Here is a 23,789-nt window from a genome sequence, read left to right on the forward strand (position 1 = left end):
GCCATATCCATACGAACAAACGATTCAAAAAGGAAAGAAAATGGTTTAATTCAACTCATGTATTTATTTGGGGACCATGTGCACCCGTCTGAAGCGGAGACGACGCTGGTCTTTTTTGTCGCCCCGATCGTTAACTGCACCTTTGCGCAACAGTCGTCTCGTTTGGACGGAGCTTCAGTGCACAAAAGCCGCTTCCGAGAGGGCAGAACCAGAGGCGTGAGACACGGGCTCCACATCCACTCCGTTCATCCTCCTCCCTGATCCCAAAGTTGTCCCTGTGTGGACCGAGGCTGAGCACCGCGTTATACCGAAGGTAAGAGCACTCGGGAGATATATGTGGTGTCATTTGAGGCGTTAGTTGCCCACTCGGGCCCGACACCGCGGAGCGGACCGGAGTCGTTTCCTCTCCTGGCCGAGCGTGGTTGTTCTGAGCAGAAAATGGCGTCGCCGACCGTGTTTCTGTGCGGGGAAACGCACTTGTTCCCAATGCTTAGATCAACTCTCATGTTCACTTTTGGTAACCGCTAGGCTAACCGAAGCCGAACCAAAGCCACGAACCGATTTAGATGTTGCTATGGGACTTTGTGCCGGAATAAATCCGACGAGAAGACGCGTAAAGCCGGAAGGGTCACCAGAGCTGTGCGCCAAAGCTGCTTGGGGAAGATGGCACAGCACCGCAAAGCGCAGCACCTCCACACGGACGTGTCCCGTACCGGAGCACGGCCCGCTCCGGCGGTTCCGCACTGTCATGTGCCGAAAAGCGAGCACGGTTACACGTTAGACGTTCACACAGCCACACAAGTTGGTGGATGAATGGCATGATCGCTCTTTTGTATAGGCGTCTCGGTCCAGCCCGCCTTTACGCTGGCGAGCATCACATTGACGAGCCTGGCTGCTTCTACAGCTCGGTTCTGGAGACCGGTTCTCTTTACATTAAGATAATATGGATCACTGTGGTCCGGAACACGGGGGATTTAAGGCCATACTGCGCCTGCGAGAGTGAGATTTACAAGATAATAGAAATATGCGAGCTATTGTTTGGGAGCGATAAATAGTTGTGCACTGTGAATTGCGTTATAAGTTCATAACCCACCTGGGTTTGGGTTCGTGTCTGCGCTAAAATTGCCCAGTATTGCGCAGAACGGCCCACACCGCACATGGTGCACACGAACACATCTGACAGGCTTTAAGATCAGCGGTAATATTAGTGAACTACTGAATTAGTTTAGTAGGGAATGACAATGATCCGTTTAATCCGGCTCACACACGCAGTTCTTCTTTAAGGTCCGTTTGGGTCCTGTGTGCACACAACTGTTTAGTTGACAATATTCAACTTGTCAGTGGTCGGTGCGTTATCGCACACCAACACCCACACACATGTCCACTGCGTGGCATGGACAAGGCGAAACCGGGCCGACACCAGGTGGAACCGGGCCGACACCAGCGTCTACAACACTGGAGAGTCGTGTGTTGGCTAATTCAGAGTCATAACTTGGTGATCAACTTTGAGGGTGATGAATGTGTCCGGCCCATAATGGTTTGCTGTGAGCGTGTTCTGAGTACTGTGTTTGAGAGGAATGGTGGATCACAGCTGGCTTCTCTGATAGTGGCTGAAGAACTTGTGTGTCCTCAAGAACATGTTCCTGAGAAGAAATGTTCTGTTCGGCGAGGAGAGACGTGCACTCCAGAGACAAATAAATAACCCAAACCAAGTAGACCCTCCGGTCTCCTATAATGACCAACGTGTTACATCCAGACATATAAGAGGGGACTCGCATAATGCACAGCGTTTAAAACATCATGTTCCGGTATCGTGGCTCTACTGTCACTGTTTTGGGCCACAATACGGAGCTGTAAGTGCACCGATGCGATACTTGTGATATGAATCCTCACTTTTATATCTGATGCATCATCTTTCGCTAGCATTGACGGTTGATGTTGGTTGTCACTGCGAGAGCTTTTGCAATAATATATACGCGGTTTCCTGCTTCCAAATGGGCCGAGCAAGAACTTCGTCAAGTTTCACGTGTTTGTTGGAATCATTCGTCACATTCGCTACTTAAGTTCGTGTCTCGTGAGGTTACTTCCGGCATTGCTGTTTGGGCTGAAGGTGCAGGTGCATCCTTTGTGTTCGACTGGATTATTAATAATCCGAGGAATATTATTCGCTCCTTGTTTGCTATGTTAATTTTATGCTTTTTCTAATACAAACCATGCCGTAATTCGTAAAAAGTGTGAAAGTGTGACAAAGTGAAAGTTTGGAAATAGTGATTGATCATGAGGGAGAGACTTTCTTATTTGCCATCCTTAAGTAGCTACTTGCTTGTACCTGTAGGCTAATACTAATACTAATACTAATACTACCAAATGTCCAGTTTAAAATGTTGCTATTAAAGAACATAGGAGTGTCTCAATAACTTTTTAACTAGCAAGAAGGTAAGATTTTAGTTTAGTTTGCAGGTTGTACGTGTCCACAGACCTACAGATTTGAATGGAAATTAAGTTTTGCCTCATACTGGAGCAGATTCCGTTTTAAGAGAAAATGCCTCCACATAAAGATTAGTCACAGTATAATTTCAGGAGTGTTAGATCAACTATCAAAGTGTTCATCAAAGTGTTTAAAACTTACACATACTCCTTATCTCACTCAGCACAGCAGAGTATATGAACTACATACAGTAAAATTGCATGTTCCTCTGTTTACCTTTTTTCTAAAATGTAATTTACATTTACAGCACCTGATTGTTATGTATATCCAAATAATTCATCCAAATCAAATCATTCATTCAATCAACCATCATTCATTCATCAGCTGGTCTAAATCACTGGTTGGGATTTTAGTTATCCACTGCTTTAGGAATTAATAGGTAATATATATATATATATATTTGCGTGCCGTTGCAGAGGTCTGTGAGATGGAGGAAGGTGGCGCTACAGTGACCCTGACCAACGATAAGTGCTGTCAGACTGAAACACTGTGGATCTGTTCCTGCCAGCCCATTGCACCCCACAACGAAGGTTGTGGCCAAACTCAAGGTGAGCCTTCTTTACTCTCAAATACTTCAAACATGGGTGATTTTGTGTCTGCACGTGTGATGTAAACGTGCCTTATGTAGTCTTATTTACAATGTTATATAATAAATTATCAGCCAATCCAACCTCAAAAATATTCATTACAGATCTATAAAAATCTCTGAAAAAAATGGTTATTAAATAAACTCAGTACATCAGGACTGGGGATCTCCTGCTATTTATCACCATCTATAATCCTTGTCAATTGGGCATTAAATTGGAGGTAAAAATTTATCCTGTGCCATCATTGTTCAAGTAAATAAATTCTCAATTTTTTTCCTGAAAATACACCAGCCTCATACATTACGTAAAAAAAAAACATGGCAAAAAAAGCCAAAAAAATAATAACGGTGCAGCCATCTGAGGCACCCAAAGAGATGACAATGTCACAACACCTAAATATTTTAAATTCTCCTTTTGACAGTTGTGAGTTGTGTGTGGTATCCATCCTTGTAGGATGGATGGTTAATAAGTTAGTCAAACAGCTTCAGTAATTACTGAATACCTTATAGAGTGTTCCTTCTCCCAAAGGAGAAATTACAGACATGCAAGCTAGTAGCTGTCATTGTTATTCCACATGACACAAACATGTAAAATCTATTTCAAATGTTCAGTAGTATAGAAAGACTCCATTTGACTGGTACATGTCCTCTTTTCTGTGATGTGCGAGAAGTGCAAACAAAAAAGGAAGAGATCATGCCAGTCTCAGGGAAAAGGGAGGACTTAATGGATAAAGTGCACAAACACAAAACATGTGAACTAATCAAAATTAAGGATACATTAACTAGAAGTCAACTGGTACAAAGACAAGACATATAGACAGACAAACGACCCTCAGGTGTTGGGTGTCCTAACACTACGTAGAGGCGGGAGGGTGAGGTCAAGGCAGAGACACACCTCCAACAGAGCTGCAACACACAAACAACAGATATTAGTTCACCCCTTCCTGGGCGGAGTCTTGGACTGACCGGGCCATTAACAAGACAACAACCACGGCCCAGTCGGTCACAGGACCCTTATGCCCTAGCAGGCACCGGGCTGCTCTTCCTCCACAGACAGTGCATGTGTGCAGGCTACCTCCCCGGGGAGCGGCTGTCCCCTTCCTGGACCTACCTCTCATCCCGGGGCTGACCCCTAGCATGGCGTCACCCTAGCCTCCTGGGGAGATCTCCCCTTGTGGGGAGGCTCCACGCTGAGTGGACAACTCCACCCACCCCAGATTCCCAGGGCTTCCTACCACTTCCAGAGAGGCATAGCACAAAATGGACTACTCCACCTTACCGAGGAGTGCTAGGGACCATGACCTGGTCTCCCCGAGCACGAGGGGGTATCTCCCCAAGGGGGTATCTCCCCAAGGGGGTATCTCCACAAGGGGGTATCTCCGTCTTCAGCAGAAGCTCTTCAGATCAGGGCCCTCTAATCCCCAACACGTACGGGCAGCCCTCACCTCTCAGAGGGGCTCTTTAAGGCTGGGGCTCCGGCCACCTCACATCATCAGGGGGCTCCTACCTACTTTGGAGATCTCTCAAGGTCCAGGAGTGCCGCTTTCCACCTCTGGAGAAAAACCCCTGCAGAAAACACACACACACACACACACCACACACACACCACACACACACCACACACACACCACACACACACCACACACACACCACACACACACTAATATGGTACAGAAACACATACACATAACCCTGATCACTTTACATGTCTAGGGACCCCACCAGCCCCCCTCAAAATGTATTTAAGGGGGAACCCTGCTGTGAGAATGGACATAAAACAAAAGACAAAACACGCTAGGACTAAACACGTCAGATCAGACAAACAACAGAGGAAAGAGTGAATGCAGTCACACGCTCAAGTCACCAAACAAACATTGGACAAACAAACACACACGTGGCGGGACGAGCGGTGACCGACTTATCTCCACCTCTATGTTAAACACATAAACAACACATGCGACAAATTGATATCACATAGAAAAACACCACAAGACAGGACCACAAACGAAAGAAAAAGTAACGGGGACTGTCTGCTTCCGAAAGTAGGCTGGTTATTCTGTGATGGGCGAGGAGTGCCAGTCTCAGGGAAAAGGAAGGATTTAATGGATAAAGTGCACAAAACCTGTGAATTAATCCAAATTAAGGATACAGTAACCAGCAGTCAACTGGTACAAGACATATACAGACAGTCAAATGACCCTCAGGTGTCTGGTATCCTAATAGGCCCCGCCCACCTGAGGGATGAACACAACACAACAACAACAGGACAACATGAAATACTGCTGCTGCAGACGGAGATGGCCAGCAGGGGCCACCGTACTGTGACACTTTCACATGTGCTGATTTCACAATTTTGGTGCAGAGTTGTTCTATTGTGATGCCAGATGCCTGTTACTCTATTGTTAAAATATTTCTAGACTTGTAAGCCCCCAACTTGTCATGGTTTGGCAATAATTAAAATAACTTAATAATTGCTTGGTTTTTAGAATCATTTGTTTTTGTATTGGTGTCCAAAATACAGATAAATACCAATTCTTATTTAAAATACAGCACACTAATCTTTACTTTTTTGTCTCTTTTAGTGCATATTATTGAACCTGGAGACCCACCTCTACTACAGCAGCAACTCCAGACGTCCAAATCAGGAATTCATCAAATAATCGAGTGCTTTCGCTCAGGTACACTCAAATTAAACATTTCCCCCCCCGATAAGCTCCTTCTGTCTACAATCCTGTGAGAGATTAAGCATCATTTTATCAGTAACAGAGGCTAATATGGTTGCTATATTTTCCATTGGCTATAACTTGCCTTGCTGTAGGCACAAGCAATACCCTCTGTTTAGTGGGGGTCACTTTCCATCTGTTTGTGATGGTGATTTTGCAGGTACGACCCAGCTCAGGCACATGTTGTTGAAGGAGGTTGACACCATCTTTGAATGCAAGCTCTGCCGAAGCCTTTTTCGTGGTCTGCCCAATTTGGTCACACACAAAGAGTTCTACTGCTTTTCTGGACTTCCTGAACGAAATGGTCTGTACTGGTCTTTTCTTTCCCCTCCCTCACCCATTATCTGTATGTCAGAATTAATTCTTTTTTCAGAACTCATTCTTTGAATTGTATGTTTACTTTTCCATTTAGTTTTTTAAAACTAATAATATGTTCGTTTTCAGTGATTTATGTGTAAAATATAAATTAATTGCGGCATACCTCTGCAGCTTTTCAAAATAATAGATTTTGGCTATTGAAGACACCAGCAGTTGATAATGATAAAAGCCACGTGTTCATCTAAACTAGGATACATAAATACATTTATTGTTAATAATGTAAGATGATTGTGTCTCTTTGCAGATTCATCTCAGACAAACAGACAGAACCAAGCCATTAAAGACTTTCTAGAGGCGGTTTATCCTCAAAGCGACAAGCAGGAACACGTGATAAGGCTGGAACCGATAGAGAGCAACCCCAATGCTATGTTCCAACATCTGTCTGTGGAGAAGGAGGAGGATGAGAACGTATCCCTACCAACCGACCCCCAACCGCTCAACTTGGGGCTGCAGAAAAAGCATCGCCGCAAATCCGCCGTGGCCCCCAAAAAGTTTGAGCAGCAAGAGACCGACAACGAAATGGAAATGGCAGCTGATACACCTCCAGAAAAGGAAGACCCGAAACCCCAAGAACCGGAGACTGTGGAACAGGGTGAAAGGGATGAAGATGAGGAGGAAAATGCCTCGGAGATGAAGGAAGCGAAGATATCCTGCTGCCTCTGTCGGAAGGACTTCAGCTCGAGGCGCAGCATACGTCGCCACTGCCGCAAGATGCACAGGCAGAAGCTGGAGGAGCTGCGTAAGTTCACCGAGACGCGCACCGTGCCCATCAGCCTGCTGTCCATGGTGAAGACCAAGCGGAAGGAGGACTCTCCGCCCACTACCGGCAAGAGCTGCCCCGTGTGCCAAAAATCCTTCGCTACCAAGGCAAACGTTCGTCGCCACTTTGACGAGGTGCACCGTGGTCTGAAGCGAGACTGCATCACACCGGACATCGCCACTCGGCCCGGCCAGCCCCTCTCTCTCGACGGTCCCCCTACTATCCCAAAACCACCGGGCGCCTCCACAAAGCAAGAGCGACAGGAGTATAGCACGACGACCTGCCGGTGCAGGTTGTGCAAGAGGAAGTACAGCTCCCAGATGATGCTGAAGAGACACATGCGCATTGTCCATAAGGTTCACACATTAGAAAATGGCTCGGCCACAACTCGTACCTTCTTCACGAGGAAAGCCAGAATGAAAACTGAGCCTGGGAATGTGGCTTGTTCTGGGAAAGGTGCTCTTCCTTTGAGTCCGTCCTCTTCAGCTGACGCGGATGAGAGTGATGTGTGCTCTGCGTCAAAGCCCAAAGTCACAGAGGACGGCGGAAGCCTCCCTTTGAGTTTTGACTTTAAACGGATCTATTGCTGGTTGTGCAAGCGTCAGTTCAGCTCCAGTCAGAACCTCACCAAGCACATCACCGAGCTGCACATGGATGCTAACGACAGTATCTATATCAAGTTTTACGGATGTCCGATCTGCAGGTATGAATCCCGGCGGAAGCGAGATGTCATCCGTCATATCACCGTGGTTCACAAGAAGTCCTCCCGCTACCTGGCCAAGATCATGCCGGCCTTAGAGAGCCGGGCAGTGAAGAAACCAGCTGAGGTTGTGCTGAATAGCACCTCCAAGAGGGCGTCGTCAAAAGAGGATGCCTCTGGGAAGAACTATGTACACACGCCCAGCAGTCTAACACCAGAGGAAGCTGTCCCACCTAAAACTAGTCAGCAGCACCAATCCGGGTCCCCTGCTGTGAACAAAACCGTATCTTCAGTCTCCCCAAATACTCGTAAGAATTCTGCCCTCACATCACTCAACACAGGGAAAGAAGAGCCTTCGCAGACCACCAAAGCATGTAGACAGGAGAAGAAACCACCAGTGCCAAAGAATCCACATGTTACTCGGAGTCACACCCCTAGCAGAGGTCCACCATTCACCAGAAGCCAAGAGTCCAGCACAGAGGTTAGGGTCACCAAGAACTTTTCCCTACACGGATGTGACATGTGTGGTCGGGCATTTGCCAAAAAGGTTTTCCTGGAGACACACAGACGAAGTCACAGGGCCAGTATCACTAAAGCAGCGGGAGGGCCTAAGGACCAGGGTAGGAGCACGCGCTCGAAGGCACTGATATGGTGAGTCACTCTTTCAAATCAGTCCACATTTTATGCAGTCTAATTTACTGATCACCATAGCCAGACCAAAGTTATTTTGAACATTAATTTAGTTCCAAAAGCATGTTATGTAGCCTTTGATAAAAAAAAGCTGTTCAGAAGTAAAAAAAAAAAAAAAGCACAGCTGTGCAACCATTTGTGTAGATTAAAAAACGTTCACACTGCCAGTAGTGATAAATGAATAAATGAATGTGATTTTTTTTTGTGACATTCATTATATCTTTGAGGTATAGAAATGGGCAAATTAGGCACCGTTTTGGGTGGTTGAGTTTCCTGAACACCAGAAAAACTGGCATGATGTTTTCACCAAATGTATACTGACAAGAACCTTCCTCATGGAAATACATTTCAATAGGGCCTAAGTGGTAAAAGAATTGTAGCTAGTTGCTGCTTTATTTATTGTTACTTTCCTCTCTGATGGAAAAGACAAAGCAGAATCAAGCTTTTTTAGTTATTTGTAACTACTGAAGCTTCAGGATAGGAATATGTTTTAATTACACTGGGCAGGAAAAATGAAAAAATGTCCCCAACAAACTAAAATAAAGGGACCTTATAGTGTTAGTTATGTAGCAGACTGTATTCTGTTTAGAAAAACTGACAGGGGGGAGTTAACAATGCTTTTTGTCCCCTGGGAGTTGCACTAGTTTTTGAGGAGAATTCTGGGAGAGCGCCTGTAAGCGGGGAGAGAGATTTCTAAGTAAAGAGTTGAAGATTGTTCTACATTGCTGTCTCCGTCATTATTTCTTAATTCCTCCAAGTAATACCGCTCGGTTACATTGGTGGCAGCGGTGGGATTCTAAGCGAAGTCAGTCGGGATGTATATGCAATAGTCGTTTTATTTAATAGGTAAATCTGTTCAGTATAAGCGAATTAACTTCAGTCGTCGTGCGGTTAGCGTGGTAGAGCTAAAGCTAGCGGGCAGTCAGGAAAAAAAAAAAAAAAAAAAAAAAAAAAAAAAAAATAAAAAACACGAACATGTGGTTCAAGGAAGAAGAGGACAATGAACCAGGGCTTTGTCATAGGTATGACAGAAACTATCCCACTACAGGAGCGAGGATTGACTTGCCTCCTCCATTCTCCGGCGAGGACGACAAGCAGAGCTTCTCGTGTTGGGTGCGACAGTTTGAAGTGGCCGTTCACGCTCTGGTGGATGGGAGCGGAGAGACAGCGCTGCAGCTAGAGCTGGTGAGACTTCTACCAACGCGATTGAGCAAAGCAGCATTTTTGTTATGGGATAGCCTTCCCGCCACAGTACAGTCAGATTACAAGGCAATTAAAGAAAGACTTAAAGAGGCTTTTGGACATAAACAAGCCCTGGGCCGTTTTAGAGCAAACCTGGCTGCTCGTCCGCGGGCAGGGCATGAAAGTCTGGTGGTGTATGCAGCTGAAATCAGTCGGCTGGTACGGGAAGCGTTTCCAGACTATGGGAAAAATGCAACCAGAGAGGAAAAATTTCGCCGGTTCCTCGCGGGTCTGGACCCCGGACTGAGAGCAAAGTGTCACGAGCAAGGGGCGACAGACATGGAGGAGGCACTGCTCATTGCGGAACGGTGCGAGCATGCGAGGGAGGCTATCCGAATGGACTATATGGATCACGGAGGTACGGCAACTTATGCGATCGCTGGAGGAGGACCGGTAGCTGCCGTCCAGCCCGCCTCAGACCAGGGCGGACTACACAGGGCGGTGAGTAACCTAACGGAAGAGATGAGAGACATGAAAATGGAACTGAAAATGCTGACAGGGGAAAATCAGCGATGGAGAGAAAAGGCAAGGGATAGCGCTGAGTGGCATCGACCCCGGCCACCTGGGAGGAGAGTATGTCACTGTATGTGTGGGGGCACTGGATGCCAATCACAAGCACCGCATATGATGCAACGAGGCCGCTCACCCGACAGGAGCGGTACCATGTCCAAGCAGGACTGCAAATCACCTATGGAGTCTCAGTACTACGGCGAAGCTGCGTCAAACTGGTACCCAAGGCGGCGTAGCCCCAGCCCGGGGCGGGGCACCGTCAACTCTGAGGGGGCGACCAGGAAAAGAGGTGTGCGTTTTGCTTCACCACGCAGTGAGGGGCAGTTTCAGCATCAGGGAAACGGAATGTGACTGAGGTTGCGGCCCAAACATCAGTCATTCCCATGCAGGGCCCACCAAGGAATGAGGGTGAGAATGACTTTGTCATGAACGATTTTGTAAATAGTGTCGAAGGGGACGAACCAGTGTCGTATGTGAAAGGGGTAATTGAGGGCACAGTAGTCCCCATGCTAATAGACTCGGGGTCCAGCGTATCACTAATTAGTGCCGAATTTCGCATGTCCGTCCCAGCACTCCGCAGTCGCCCCCTTAAAAAACATTACGTAGCTGCCCGAGCAGTGAACGGACAGATGCTTGACACCTTGGGCACTATTTCGATTATTTTCTGCATAGGCTCCGACTCATGGCAACACACATTCCATGTGCTGAGAGAAACTACTCAAGCAGTGTTATTGGGCTGGGACTTTTTAGTGAAAAGTCACGCTCTACTAGACATTGCAAATGCTAGATTGCAGCTATGGGGTGCCACCATTCCCCTACTTACAGGAAAAGATCTAACCCCTGTGTGCTGTAATGTGTCTGTCGCCACCGCTATGGCATTTCCCTCTCTTAGTGAGGTGATGGTGCCTGTTATCGTCAGCTCACCCGGCCCATCAGGAGCCTACTCAAGAGATTTTGTTGGCTATTTAGAGCCTAATATTCCAGACACATCAAACTTGGTGGTAGCTCACACAGTCACCACAGTCAAGAATGGGCTAACCTGTGCTCGGGTGCTAAACCCTACTAAGAATGACATTGTGTTACAGCCGGGGTCTCATTTGGGGGAATTCTACCCGGTGGATGAGTCTGATCTAGAGACACTGCCATTCTCTGATGTCAAAGGAATAGACAGAGCTACCTCCCATTCGGATTCAGCAGTTCCACCTGTGTCCTTAGAGGATGCCCCCATCTCATCATCACAGAAAACAGCTCTGTCTGCAATACTGCTACAGTATAAAGACATCTTCAACACGTCCGATCGCAATACAGGCAAATGTAGACTAGTCAAGCACCATATCAGAACAGGGAATCATCCCCCAATCAAGCAACGCGCGTATCGGACGTCGCCAGAAAAAAGAACGGAGATTGAAAGACAGGTAGCTGACTTGCTGGCAGATGGTGTAGTGGAGGAAAGTTGTAGCCCGTGGGCCTCCCCAGTTGTGCTGGTGAAAAAAAAGTGTGGCCGTTGGAGATTCTGTGTTGATTATAGGCGTCTGAACAGCGTGACCGTGAAGGATTGTCACCCTCTGCCACGCATAGATGACACACTAGACGCCCTAGCGGGGGCAGCCTGGTTCAGCACTTTGGATTTTTCTAATGGGTATTGGCAAGTCGAAGTGGCAGAGGAAGACAGGGAGAAAACAGCCTTCACCACGGGGCGGGGCTTATACCAGTGGCGGTCGATGCCCATGGGATTATCTAACTCACCCGCCACCTTCCAAAGGATGATGGAGTTAGTGTTAAGGGGTCTACCATGGAACATTTGCATGGTTTATTTAGATGACATACTGCTCTATAACGGCTCATTTGAAGAACATCTTGCAAGCCTAGAGGAAGTGTTTTCAAGAATCCAACATGCAGGACTAAAACTAAACCCCTCAAAGTGCCACCTTGCCCGAAATCACGTGCTGTTCTTAGGTCACCTGATCTCTCAGGATGGACTAAAACCAGACCCAAAGAACACAGATAAAGTCAAGAAATGGCCCACTCCTCAGTCTCCATCAGAAGTAAGGGCATTCGTAGGTCTGTGCTCCTACTACAGGCGTTTTGTGCAGAACTTTGCAAAACATGCAGCTCCTCTGAATCAGCTGATGGGTAAAAATGTGCCTTTCAAATGGACAGTCAATTGTGAAGCATCATTCAATTATCTAAAAAATGTCCTATCATCACCTCCGGTAGTGGCCCTACCAGATTTCAAAGTGCCATTTAAGGTGTTCACAGATGCATCCCTGGAGGCTGTGGGTGCTGTGCTAGCACAAGAAAGAGAGGGAGTGGAGCAGGTGGTGTCGTACGCTAGTCAGTCACTGAATCAAACTCAGCGTCGTTGGTCCACCTTTGATCGTGAACTGTGGGCTATAGTGTGGGCTGTGAGAGAGTTTCGACACTACATTGGACTGGCTCCTTTTACCATCGTGACCGACCATCGCCCGCTGTTGAGCCTGCGGCGCATGGCCATTGATAATGACCCCACAGGAAGGAGAGGCCGATGGATTCTGGAACTGGAGCCGTACAACTGGGAGATTGCACACAAGGATGGTCAGCGCCACCTGAACGCTGATGCTCTTTCCCGGCGCCCTGATCGGGAGTGCCCAAGTAGCAGTAAATCAAACAACATGAACAGTGTACTGGTGGTAAACACCATACAGGCAACACCATCAGACCCACGAACGCAAGGAACCCCAACTAACAAAGAAACTAGTACGTCATCCAAGGACTGGACGGCAGCTACGCACGAAAGGGGGGACCCAGAAAGCCTGACGTTGCTGCTAGGGTTGGCACATGATGCGACAGGCATAAGGGCATCACAGGAAGCTGACAAGGAAATCCAAGTAGCACTGGAATGGGTGCAGAACGCCCAAAAGCCACCAAAAGCAAGACTACGGGGGGCCTCTAGGTGCTTAAGGAAGTTCTGGACTGAATTTGACCGCCTTGAGGTACAAGACGGACTACTATGTCGTGTAGTGTGTTCTTCCCCAACAGGAGAACGGGTGACACAAGTTGTGGTCCCCTCCACTCTGGTTCCTGAGGTGTTGCAGCAGCTTCATGGGGGCTCAGCCTCAGCTCACTTCGCAACAGAGCGGGTATGGGAACAAGCACGGCGAATCTGCTACTGGCCGTCCATGTTCAGAGATATAAGGGACTGGTGTGAGCAATGTAAGGCATGCCAAAGACGCCGATCCCCAGTGCCACCACATCGTGCCCCCATGGGGAGCTCTTCAGCAACATCGCCATTTGAAAGAGTGGCAATGGACATTGTGGAGTTACCAGTGACAACCAAAGGGAATCGGTATGTGTTAGTGGTGGAGGATTACTTCACTAAATTTGTTAATCTGTATGCACTACAAAATCAAACAGCACAAACTGTGGCACAGTGTCTATTTGGGGACTATGTGTTAGTACATGGGGTACCAGAGCGACTGCATAGTGATCAGGGGCGGCAGTTTGAGGCAGAAGTGGTACAATCTCTCTGTCATCTGCTTGGGATCACAAAAACGCGTACCACACCCTACAATCCGAAATCAGATGGGATGGTTGAGCGTTTTAATAAGACCCTGATTGAACAATTAACAAGAACTCTTTTGCACTGTGGGGGTGAATGGGATGAGTATGTGAAACAAGTAGCGTTTGCCTACAACACATCTGTACACGCTAGCACACACTTCACTCCTTATTTTCTCACTCACGGACGGGAGGCAAGGGTGCCCGCTGAGGTACTGATACCTAGCCGGGCAGTGGACTCACAGAGATCGGGGTCTTATTCTGATTTTGTCTCCTCACTGAAGGAGAAGTTGGGAGTTGCTTTCAGCAGGGCTAGAATGCAGGGTGCTGAAGCACACGAGCGTCAAAAGCTGTATCATGACGAGAAGACTCGGCACAAGCCCTACATAGTGGGTGCTATGGTGTGGCTTAACAACCCAGTGGAGAGCCGCATGAAGCTAGCCCCACACTGGAAAGGGCCGTATCAGGTCATGGAAGTGATGGACTCAGGAGGCGTTCCAGGTCTCACGTACCGCATAGCAAATCCATTTGATATCACGGAGCGACGCCAAGTGGTGCACTATGACAGGCTGCGTCCATACACACTACCAGTCCGAGTGCCCCAGCAGGCCCCGATTGCTGACCGCTCTTTGTCCCCTTCCCCAGCCCCCCCAGAGGCTATGTCCACACACACTGACCCTGTTGGGATGCCCAATATATCCGATGGACAAACAGAAATGGGGAACTCAGGGTTGTGGGGTACCATGGGGAACAGGCTTGGGAGGGAACGCAGGGTTCCCTGTCACTTACGAGACTTTGTATTAGAGTAACATTAAAAAAAAAAAGAGTAACAAAAAGAAAAGAGGAAATACATGAGAGGAAGGAAAAGCACTGTTTGTTTGTATAACTGTTTTTTTGTATAATGCTGTTGGCATTTAAAGGTTTTTTCTCTTTTAGGTATCTTTCGGGTATAAACGAGGACGTTTATTCTTAAAAGGGGGGGACGTATGTAGCAGACTGTATTCTGTTTAGAAAAACTGACAGGGGGGAGTTAACAATGCTTTTTGTCCCCTGGGAGTTGCACTAGTTTTTGAGGAGAATTCTGGGAGAGCGCCTGTAAGCGGGGAGAGAGATTTCTAAGTAAAGAGTTGAAGATTGTTCTACATTGCTGTCTCCGTCATTATTTCTTAATTCCTCCAAGTAATACCGCTCGGTTACAGTTATATTAGTTATAGAACTTGGTTTAGATTTAACAGAGCAAAATCCTGGTGAGGACTTTTACTTTCTCAACCTGGATTATACACCTCTGAGATTTAAAAACATTTCCTGACTGGGCACTGCTTATATTCTCTGACAACTGGTTCTACTTACAAATGCTGCCTACTGTAGTTCTCTTTGCCTTGAGTGAATTAATAAAAAAAACTGAGATCAGAATCTATTACTACGACAAGGTTATGAGCTAGGAACTTTTAAGATTTTAGGGGTTTTTCAGTCCAAATGGGCAGCTACTCTGTGACTCTTACCGCTGTTACCAAATAGAATAATCTATCTTAATTCAAGTTCAGAATGGTTTTATCCATCCAGTTAGCAATGTGCTAAAGGCACATGCAGAGTGAGGCGAGAGGACCATAGTTGTTTGGGGAGGGAGCCAGTTAAGTAAAGTATGTAAAGTAAGTAATTTAAGTAAAGTGAAATTTGGCTAATAGGAAGCGTGTATAAGTAAAAAAAGAACGGTCCAAGAGTCTATCCCTGGAGTACACCACAGGTCATCAGCAGACTAAGAAACATTACTTTCTATTTCGACAAAGTAACACCTGCATTGCAGATATGAAATTAATCATTTTAAGGCTGTTCCTGAGAATCCAAAACATTCTAGGTCTATCTGTAAGAATAGTCTATACATAGCACTTTTGTCAATAGTATCAAGCATACTGTAGCTTGCAGAGCAAAGCTGCTATGAGCTAAAGCAGTAATAAAACTGCATTACTGTACATTAAGGATATATTAATTATTAAAAATAAGGCTATTATTACACTTTAGAATGTGTACAGACTAGAGGTCTGCGCGGGACTGCTTTTTTAATCTCGCTCCCGCCCGCTCCCGCTTGTTTTAGTCCCGCTCCTGCCTGCTCCCGCCAAAAAATCGTTTGTTTTAATCCCGCTATTGCTTGTTTTAGTCCCGCTCCCGCCTGCTCAGGCCAAAAAATCACTTGTTTTAATCTCGTACCCGCCTGCCACATACACATTTCTGTCACCCCCGCCCGCAATCCTAATATGAATTGAATTAATTAAATTTAGTACTTAAAATTTTCTTATGTATTTATTAAAACAGCAATATAGCGATGGATCATGCTGTCCCATTTCTTACCACAGTCCAAACACATGCCGTCAGGTGACGTACACCAACACTTTCTGACATCTATCACAACAAGCAAATGGTAAATTACTTCCATACATCAGACTTTCCTGTAGTTGGCTTAATTGTGGTGTATTCGCCTGTTTTAATTGAATTTCCCACAGCTGAAACTGGTTGACCGTCTACACAGTCTCTGCCATTTCTGTATCAAAATGACAAAATGACGCACACTTCATGTTCACGTGATCAGTTACTTAGTCAATATTTTGAATTAGTTTATTGCTTACTTACTGAATGATTAGTTGTTTTCTTCCTGTTCCTTATGCATGGAAATCATTGCGTTGTTATTATTATAATTTTCTAGACTATTAATTTGCGGGATTTTTCTACATGTATATGTGGTCTCGCTCCCGCATCGCCTGGACTAATTAAACTCCCGCTCCCGCCAGTAACAATTAAATTCTGTCCCGTGCCGCAAGATATTCTGACGGGACCCGCGGGATTACCGCGGGAGTGCAGACCTCTAGTACAGACTTACTTGGCCTCCGGAACATTCCTGGTTAATATCCAGCAGTAGTCTGCCAATAGATCCTCTTTCCTCTGGACTGCTTTTTCATGCTATATATATAACGACATACAAGTATACTGTAACAAACAGAAAACTGTGGTAGAGATATTCTGATAATAATCTTTAGTTCGGCATCCAAAAGTAATTCATAAACAGGTTATTGTTTTTCAAAAAGCAAAATCAGCATTAACCAGTGGTAAGGGCAACAAAAATATGGGGAGTAATGTAATTTAAAATGTTGTAGAATGTTGTTAGAAATGTTATTAGAATTGATTGATTTCTCTAATGTCATTTTAGGGTGAATGACCAGTGACCACTGTATCCATTAAAGGAGTAACTTCTTTCTTTTCTCTTTCCTTTTAGATTGTTTTTTTTTCTCTGTATACTTTGCATTTTAACTGGACTGTGTATATGTTCATCAAATGAAATCGTTGGAATGGAAAGCTTTAACAGACTGAGGATCACACTTAAGTGGAAGGATCAATACAAACCCTGAAAGAAGAGTACAAACACCAAATGTTCTGTTTTGGTTTTGTACTACAGATGGCGCTGTGACCAAACAAATAATATCACATGACAAGTCATTTAAAAGTGGTTATCACTCACAGTTATCACTGTTTTAGCACTAGAGAGCCACGAGTTATGTTTATTGAGTTATAACAACTTAGGAATTTGAAAGAATGTGTACTTTCTGAGTATTGTGACAATTTTATTTTAACTGAAGTACTATGTGAAGATTTAACTTAGTTACATATGGTCACTCACCACTAGATGCAGTTTTTTAATTATTATTTATTTTTTTCAATTATGTTCATCATAGGTTCTTGATATTTACACCTCAATTGTTGGTTATGACTCAACTTATAGACTTATAGTCTTTCAAAAAGAAGAAAATGGATCCTAATACATTGTAGTTTACATCAAGATGTTGATTGATTGATTAGAGAGATACTGCAGTTCTATTGATGGCTCAAATGTAAGCTAATATCATTTAATTACATTTCAGGTTAACTTAAGTGGTTGAGTAACATGCCATCTTTTCTCTTGGGCTAGATGTTTTAGAGGGCTACTTGAACTGTCTATATTTTAAATAGACTGAAAATTCCTTTACTTGAGTATGTTTTATGACTTAGTCAACCTACCATCGAATGATGTAGCAATGTAGATTAGGTTTAAATTAGATTTGATTTCATCTGATTTGATTTTTTATGTTAGTCTAAAAATGTACAAATCTCAGTACGAGTTCCTTCCTGATTTTCCACCTGAAACAGATAAGTGAATGCATAGAGGATTAGATGCAGGATGTATTTAGCTCTTTAAGTACAAGTTTCATTTGATTACTTTTTACACTACACAGATGTAAAATGTTTAGGATATCTACAGTTAGAGAGATTTGTGAACCCTTTTGAAATTATATTGATTTTCCCCTGAATTATCCTAAGATGTCATCTGATTTCCAATATTTCATAATATTGTCTTTGTTTAATCATTAAACATTAATATAATGTTATAAATGTATGCATTATAAATGATACATGCCATTTGATTCAACAAAACAAAACATTTGAGTGTCATATCTTTATTGTGACAAATAGTTTAAATTGTCAAGATCACTCCTGGAAAAGAATATGAATCCTGTATTTACCAAATATATTCTGTTCCTTGTAAGCCCTCACCTGCAGTTAAGTGTTTAGTCAAATGAACTAATAAATTCAACATTTCTTGTATTCATGTATAACTGTAGGTATTTCAGTAGGACTGAGGTTTTTGCCAAGCTTCACAGTTGAACTGCAGTCTTGGTATTGGCATTCAGTTTTCAAACATAACATTATGAACCTTTATCTATGCTAACAATGTCTGCAGAACATTGTTGAAGCAATGCTCTCTCTCTCTCTCTCTCATTTGAAGATTCTCCATTGTCACGTTGCTGTGATCTTAAAAGGATGTCCATTTTTAGGGAGCTTATGCACATTTATGAATTTCATCCACTATATGCTGCCTGATTGTGGACCATTGAAGGTACAAGTCTTTAAAATATACTTTTGTAAAGTTTTCCAGTGTTGTGAGGTTCTCTTTAATTGGGCCAAATTGATCACATTGCATCATATTGCACATTGCCACAAAACTCACATGTGAAGGACACGTCATCAAAATTGTGTTGTGTGGTTGGAATTTTTCGTTTGTTTGACTGTTTTTGTTGTTTTGTTTGTGGCAGGGCAAGTAAAATCCAGAATTCTTCTGAACACTGGACTTTAATGAACCCTTTTAAAAGACACAATTATCCCAGGACTTCAAATACTCTTTCAATCAATACATTGATTGTTTCAACAATTAAAGAAATAGCAGTGCAAAATGTGTATTAGTTAAATGAGACTTTTTTTGCTTTCTAGATTTAGATTTCAGGAATGATTCATGAAAAAATCCAGAATGTTCAAACGGGTTCACAAGCTTTCATCACCACAAAAACTGACTATATTGAACTACCACATTCCTCAGACACTTTGGGTAAATATTTAATTGAATGTTTTTTTTTTCCTAAAAAAATCTAAGAACTAAGTTAATTAAACTGAACTGTCATTTTCTAAATGTAAGAGTTGGCTCTAAATGCTTAATACATTTCTGCCATTCCTTTATGAATGGGAAGGCTGCTAAATATATGGCTACTGTATGTGCTCTGATCTCTGCTGGCCTTTAACTCAGTGCTGCTCAGGTTGTGCTAAGACCAGTTTTTTTTTCTTTAAAGAAATATAACTATTTGTTAAGTTGTTTATTTTTACCGTATACTTCTGCACTTGTTTTGTATAGTGTTGTTACTATTAGCTAACAACATAGTTAACAATATATCTTGGCCTAAAGATGACCTTTGTATACCTTAGTATGCAATGATAACTTAAGACAATTTGAAGGAGTGTAATGTTAGATGAAATTAAGTATAATTTTAGCTTGGAATGCATACTGAACACTTATTGACGCTATGTTAATTTTTTTAATGAGGTGTAACCTTCTAAAGTAGTTCCCAATACTTGTAGTGTATATATTATACAGTATTCTTCTTTGTATCCCTGGTTTCAATAGAATTAATTTTGCTCAATAAATATATTAAAATCACATTTCCTAATTGCTTGTGATCTTTTTTCAGATTTATTCTCATGTAACCATGTCACTAAATGCACCAGTAGTTTATAGACACCAATAATTTGTCCATTAACAGTATAAAAAATACAATTAATATATCAAAATAAAATAATCAATGGTTATATTCAAATCACTTGTGGGATTTAATTAAATTTGATTTTCCATTTATGCCATTAAATATTAGAAAGGTTTAAGAAAGTTCACTCGGAATCTTGATAAGACCTCTTTAGCATAATATGTCTCATTATAAGCTATACATTAAAACCTAATTAATGGTAGATAGAAGTACATGTTCACTTTGACCCACAAATTGTAATCTGATACAACGGAGTTACCACCAGATGGCGCACGCACATCATTTTTCTTTTTTTTTTTTTCTTTTTACAAGCGCTATTATGCTTGTTGCAGAAAACCACTGCAAATACAGATCGGCAGCTGAGCTATTCAGTTTGCACAGCTGTTATGCAATATGGCTGTATTAATGAGAAAATACTCAGAGGTAGGAAAAACTTGACATCAGCCCCCATAGCCTGAGCCAAAATTAATGTTTGCTGTCAATTATCGCCTTTTGGCATTTCATTTAAAGTGGATAAAATGATGTTAGACTTTTGCTAACATAAATTCTGTGTATTGATTTATATCGGTATGTCACCACGAGCATGAAGGGAAACACAAAGTAGTCAGAGCGCACGTGCGAGTGGGAGTGCTGAAGAATTCTGTTGTGAGGACTGGCGCGCGCGCTGCGCTTTGTGCGCTGTCCGTTTCAGAACCAGAGCGGAGGCTCGCGCAGTCCTCCAGCAGGCGGGAAAGGAGAACCGGAGCGCAACCACCGAGGTAGATAAATGTTGTCTCGTTTATGCCTTTCACAGTGCAGTTGTTTTAAAACGCGATGCGGTTGAAGCATTACAAAGTATAACTGTGTTGGAATTTTCTTTGTTTCACTGGACTGCAATGATCGACTGGAAGATGTATGTGTGCGATAGATGTTTCTTCAGACAGTAGCTTTTGCACCATTGGCAGTGACTAAGGTGATGTTTCTCTTTATTCAATGAATGTTTACAAAAGATGGAAAAGCCATAACGTCTCCACTGCGGGAGAAAAAGATGTTCAAACTATCGTATTATAGTAAATACTCAATTAAATAAATTATAAGTAAGAAGCAAGCAAGGAAACCTACCTTGTCATTTTGATACTTAATGAAGATCGGTTGTGAATATGTTTAAGGTATTGTACATGGGTCAACAATCTTATAATTTCGATTTTAAAACTATATGTTATATTGCGAGGTTGTGTGTGACTTGTCTGTGCTGTGTTGTGAGCTTTGGACTCCTTCTTTAATCGTTTTGAGAGATTGTTCAGGATGTCAGCGTGCATGCTTTCTTTCTGAATCGTTATTATCAAGTCTCATGAGCAGAAGCGCATTTGGCGTTCCATAATTTGTGATGGAACAAATCTGTTTTAGTTTAATTGATTCCACTGGCTACAAGGATGATATATCTATATATCTGTCTATATATAAGTATCTATGTAGTAGACTACAATGGATATCATTATGGATTTGCGAAAAATTAGGAGTAAAACTGTGTGTGCGTGTGTGAAAAGAAAGAGGTAGAGACAGAAAAACACTTTTTTTCTAACATATTTTCTGTACTCAGAAAGCACAGCGTTTATATCTCACTGACGCTCATTATAAAGGCTGTAAGAATGTGCACTGTTTTTGCTAGTCCTTAATCAAATCTGTTTTGCAGTTATGCAGTCTCTGCTTGTTTAACATATAGACAACTGATTACACACACAAATATTTCCAGCTCTCTGTTTATACATCTTTATTTAAATACTACACATACTACACACATACAAATGACACACATTTCTTGGTGGTGATAACTTATTTCAGTGTTCTTCTGTTTCGTACGCAGGAGTGTGGAGGTCTGTCCGACCTGTAATGCCAGTCAGTGTTATTGGGTACATGACTAATACGCCACATCTTACTCACAGATGAGGAGAATGATCGCTTTGCTTCAGTACCCCCTGCAGAGCTCTGCTGCAACACTCAGGTGTACAGGTGAACACTTTCACTTCGTACACCCCCTCCAAAGCCACCCCGAGCTTCAGTAACTGCCCCGGGCCCTAAATCCCACCTCTTCTCACTCACCTGCTTCCTGACTTTCCCTAGTCGTCATGGCGACGTGGCACGGCTGCCTCTTTGTGTTGACAGTGGTGACATGCCCCTCCGCCCAGCGCCTGGACCTACTCACCCCCCCGGCTCCCGAATACGCCCACTCCATTCGAATAGATGGCGACATCATACTGGGGGGCCTCTTCCCGGTGCACTCACGGGGGGACCGTGGAGCTCCCTGTGGGGAGCTGAAGAAGGAGAAAGGCATCCATCGTTTGGAGGCCATGCTCTTCGCCATCGACCTCATCAACAAGGACCCCGACCTGCTGCCCAACGTCACGCTGGGCGCCCGCGTCCTGGACACCTGTTCGCGGGACACCTACGCGCTGGAGCAGTCGCTCACCTTTGTGCAGGCGCTCATCGAACGTGACCCGTCCGACGTGCGCTGTGCCAGCGGGGAGCCGCCCATCTTTGCTAAGCCAGACAAAATTGTGGGCGTGATTGGGGCATCTGCCAGTTCTGTCTCCATCATGGTGGCAAACATCCTGCGTCTGTTTAAGGTGAGCTTTTAACACAATCCATAGCTGCAAATTCCACTAATGAAAGACTACCAGGTTACCGGGTACTAGGACAGCAAGTAATTCACTAAATCAAGTTTTAAAAGATTCAATTTATCATTATTAAGCAATCTGTTTATATCATTATGCAGTCTATTTTGATCGCTAATCGTTGGCCCCCCTCAAGGCACTAAACAGGAAACAGACTGCAGTAATGATGATCAATGCATTTAGGTTGCAGTAGCAATTTGGTATGCTTCACTTACAATATGTATGTGCCCTATTTGAATGTAGATAAATTATGAATAGTCTGGTCTAATTTAATTGCTATTATTAGATGGTTAGAAAATGCAGTCCTTCTCCATTTGGGACTCAAAATGCTGCTATCAGGTTATCTTGTTTCATGTCTCATTAATAATTGAGTGTCTGATACATGGACTATATTTAGCAGGCTTGTAATAGGATAAACAAAATGGGGCCTGGGTTTGTTAGATGAAGGAATTCACCATTTTACACAATTTAAAATATGAGCCATACCTTAACTAACTGCTTAAGGGGATTATTAAAGTACAGCTACATGGTTTCAGGGCATGAATGAGATAAATTCATGGTAGGAATGAATGCTATCGTGTTTTAATTAACTGTGGAGTGTTGCTGTTAATCGTATTGTTAGCTTGGGCATGCAAGATAGCGGAGATTGTTGAACAGTAGTTGGGGAAACATGTCTCCACCACCCGATGGCCATGATAGTGACTGCTCAGTGTAATAGGCTGTGATGCAGTTCTGTGGGGATGCCATAGGCTGCTCTGGTAAACCGATTACATCTGACTCGACGTGCACTCACACTCCTGTGGTTGTACATGGCCCTGCTGCACGCTTACAGGCTGCACAAGATGCAATTCCTTTCGGTTTTGGTTTGTTTGCTTAAACAGCCCTATAGTTTTTAGACCCCAGTTTTTAAATTGTATTTTATAACAGAACAAAATCAGGCTCCCGAGTCAGGCTGAGAAATTGGATACTGGGTTCAGTTCAGCTGAAGCTCACACTGCAGGGACAAACCCGAGAGAGACATGATGAGCTGGAACTGGTATGCTTCCTCCCTAGCAGTGTGCCCACCAATCAGTGTTTGGCTCCTCAATATAGTGAAAGTGTGTTGAATACAGATCTCATCGCGCATGGCTTGAAGGAACTTTGTCACCCAAGCAAAACTTTAGATAGCATTATAAATACGTGCCATTTCAGTGTTTGAAGAAGGAAGCAGGATGTTAGAATGTGTTTGATTTGAGCAGGCAAACATAACCCTTAATCTCTGTCATGGCCAGCATCTCTCTTCTCTTTGTCCTCCGTCTGGTGGGGCAGAGACGCTCACATTTAATCAACGCTCTGCTCTGCACTGCATCCCACTTCTGCGGGTAACGTGCCAAAACCCAAGACACTCTTGCCTGCTTCCATTTTTTTCTTG

At 43.8% G+C, this 23,789-nt stretch overlaps 2 protein-coding genes across 12 annotated transcripts in view; both read left to right on the forward strand.

The window, feature by feature from the left end:
- The first annotated feature begins 39 nt into the window (after window positions 1-39).
- Window positions 40-21,953, forward strand: znf800a (zinc finger protein 800a). Of its 10 annotated transcripts, none has more exons than XR_013131055.1 (7): window positions 40-313; window positions 2,905-3,036; window positions 5,657-5,752; window positions 5,958-6,101; window positions 6,420-8,286; window positions 21,571-21,716; window positions 21,828-21,953. XR_013131055.1 is itself a non-coding variant. In XM_077007279.1 (7 exons), the coding sequence occupies exons 2-6, from the start codon at window positions 2,916-2,918 to the stop codon at window positions 18,301-18,303; spliced, it is 2,271 nt and encodes a 756-aa protein (XP_076863394.1). In that variant the 5' UTR covers window positions 40-313; window positions 2,905-2,915; the 3' UTR covers window positions 18,304-18,315; window positions 18,425-19,624. The 10 variants fall into 10 exon arrangements, 6 of the variants coding, with proteins under 6 accessions (XP_076863394.1, XP_076863393.1, XP_076863395.1 ...); XM_077007279.1 differs by lacking the exons at window positions 21,571-21,716; window positions 21,828-21,953 and adding exons at window positions 18,261-18,315; window positions 18,425-19,624; XM_077007278.1 differs by lacking the exons at window positions 21,571-21,716; window positions 21,828-21,953 and adding an exon at window positions 18,261-19,624.
- The window catches only part of grm8b (glutamate receptor, metabotropic 8b), a 92,270-nt gene continuing 90,313 nt past the window's right edge, over window positions 21,833-23,789 (forward strand). For both annotated transcript variants that reach the window (XM_077007283.1, XM_077007284.1), the window contains exon 1: window positions 21,833-22,330. In XM_077007283.1, the coding sequence (XP_076863398.1) occupies window positions 21,833-22,330 (498 nt within the window). The remainder of the gene's footprint in view (window positions 22,331-23,789) is intronic.

Source organism: Brachyhypopomus gauderio, chromosome 5 (assembly GCF_052324685.1).
Source record: "Brachyhypopomus gauderio isolate BG-103 chromosome 5, BGAUD_0.2, whole genome shotgun sequence".
Taxonomy (NCBI): Eukaryota; Metazoa; Chordata; class Actinopteri; order Gymnotiformes; family Hypopomidae; genus Brachyhypopomus; species Brachyhypopomus gauderio.

Excerpts from the sequence above, each read along its gene's own strand:
- znf800a (XM_077007277.1), top strand. The coding sequence starts at position 10,461 with ATGCAGGGCCCACCAAGGAATGAGGGTGAGAATGACTTTGTCATGAAC. Across the intron at positions 13,403-16,879 it reads GTGACAACCAAAGGGAATCG|ATTGTTTTTTTTTCTCTGTA; the intron begins GTATGTGTTAGT and ends CTTTCCTTTTAG.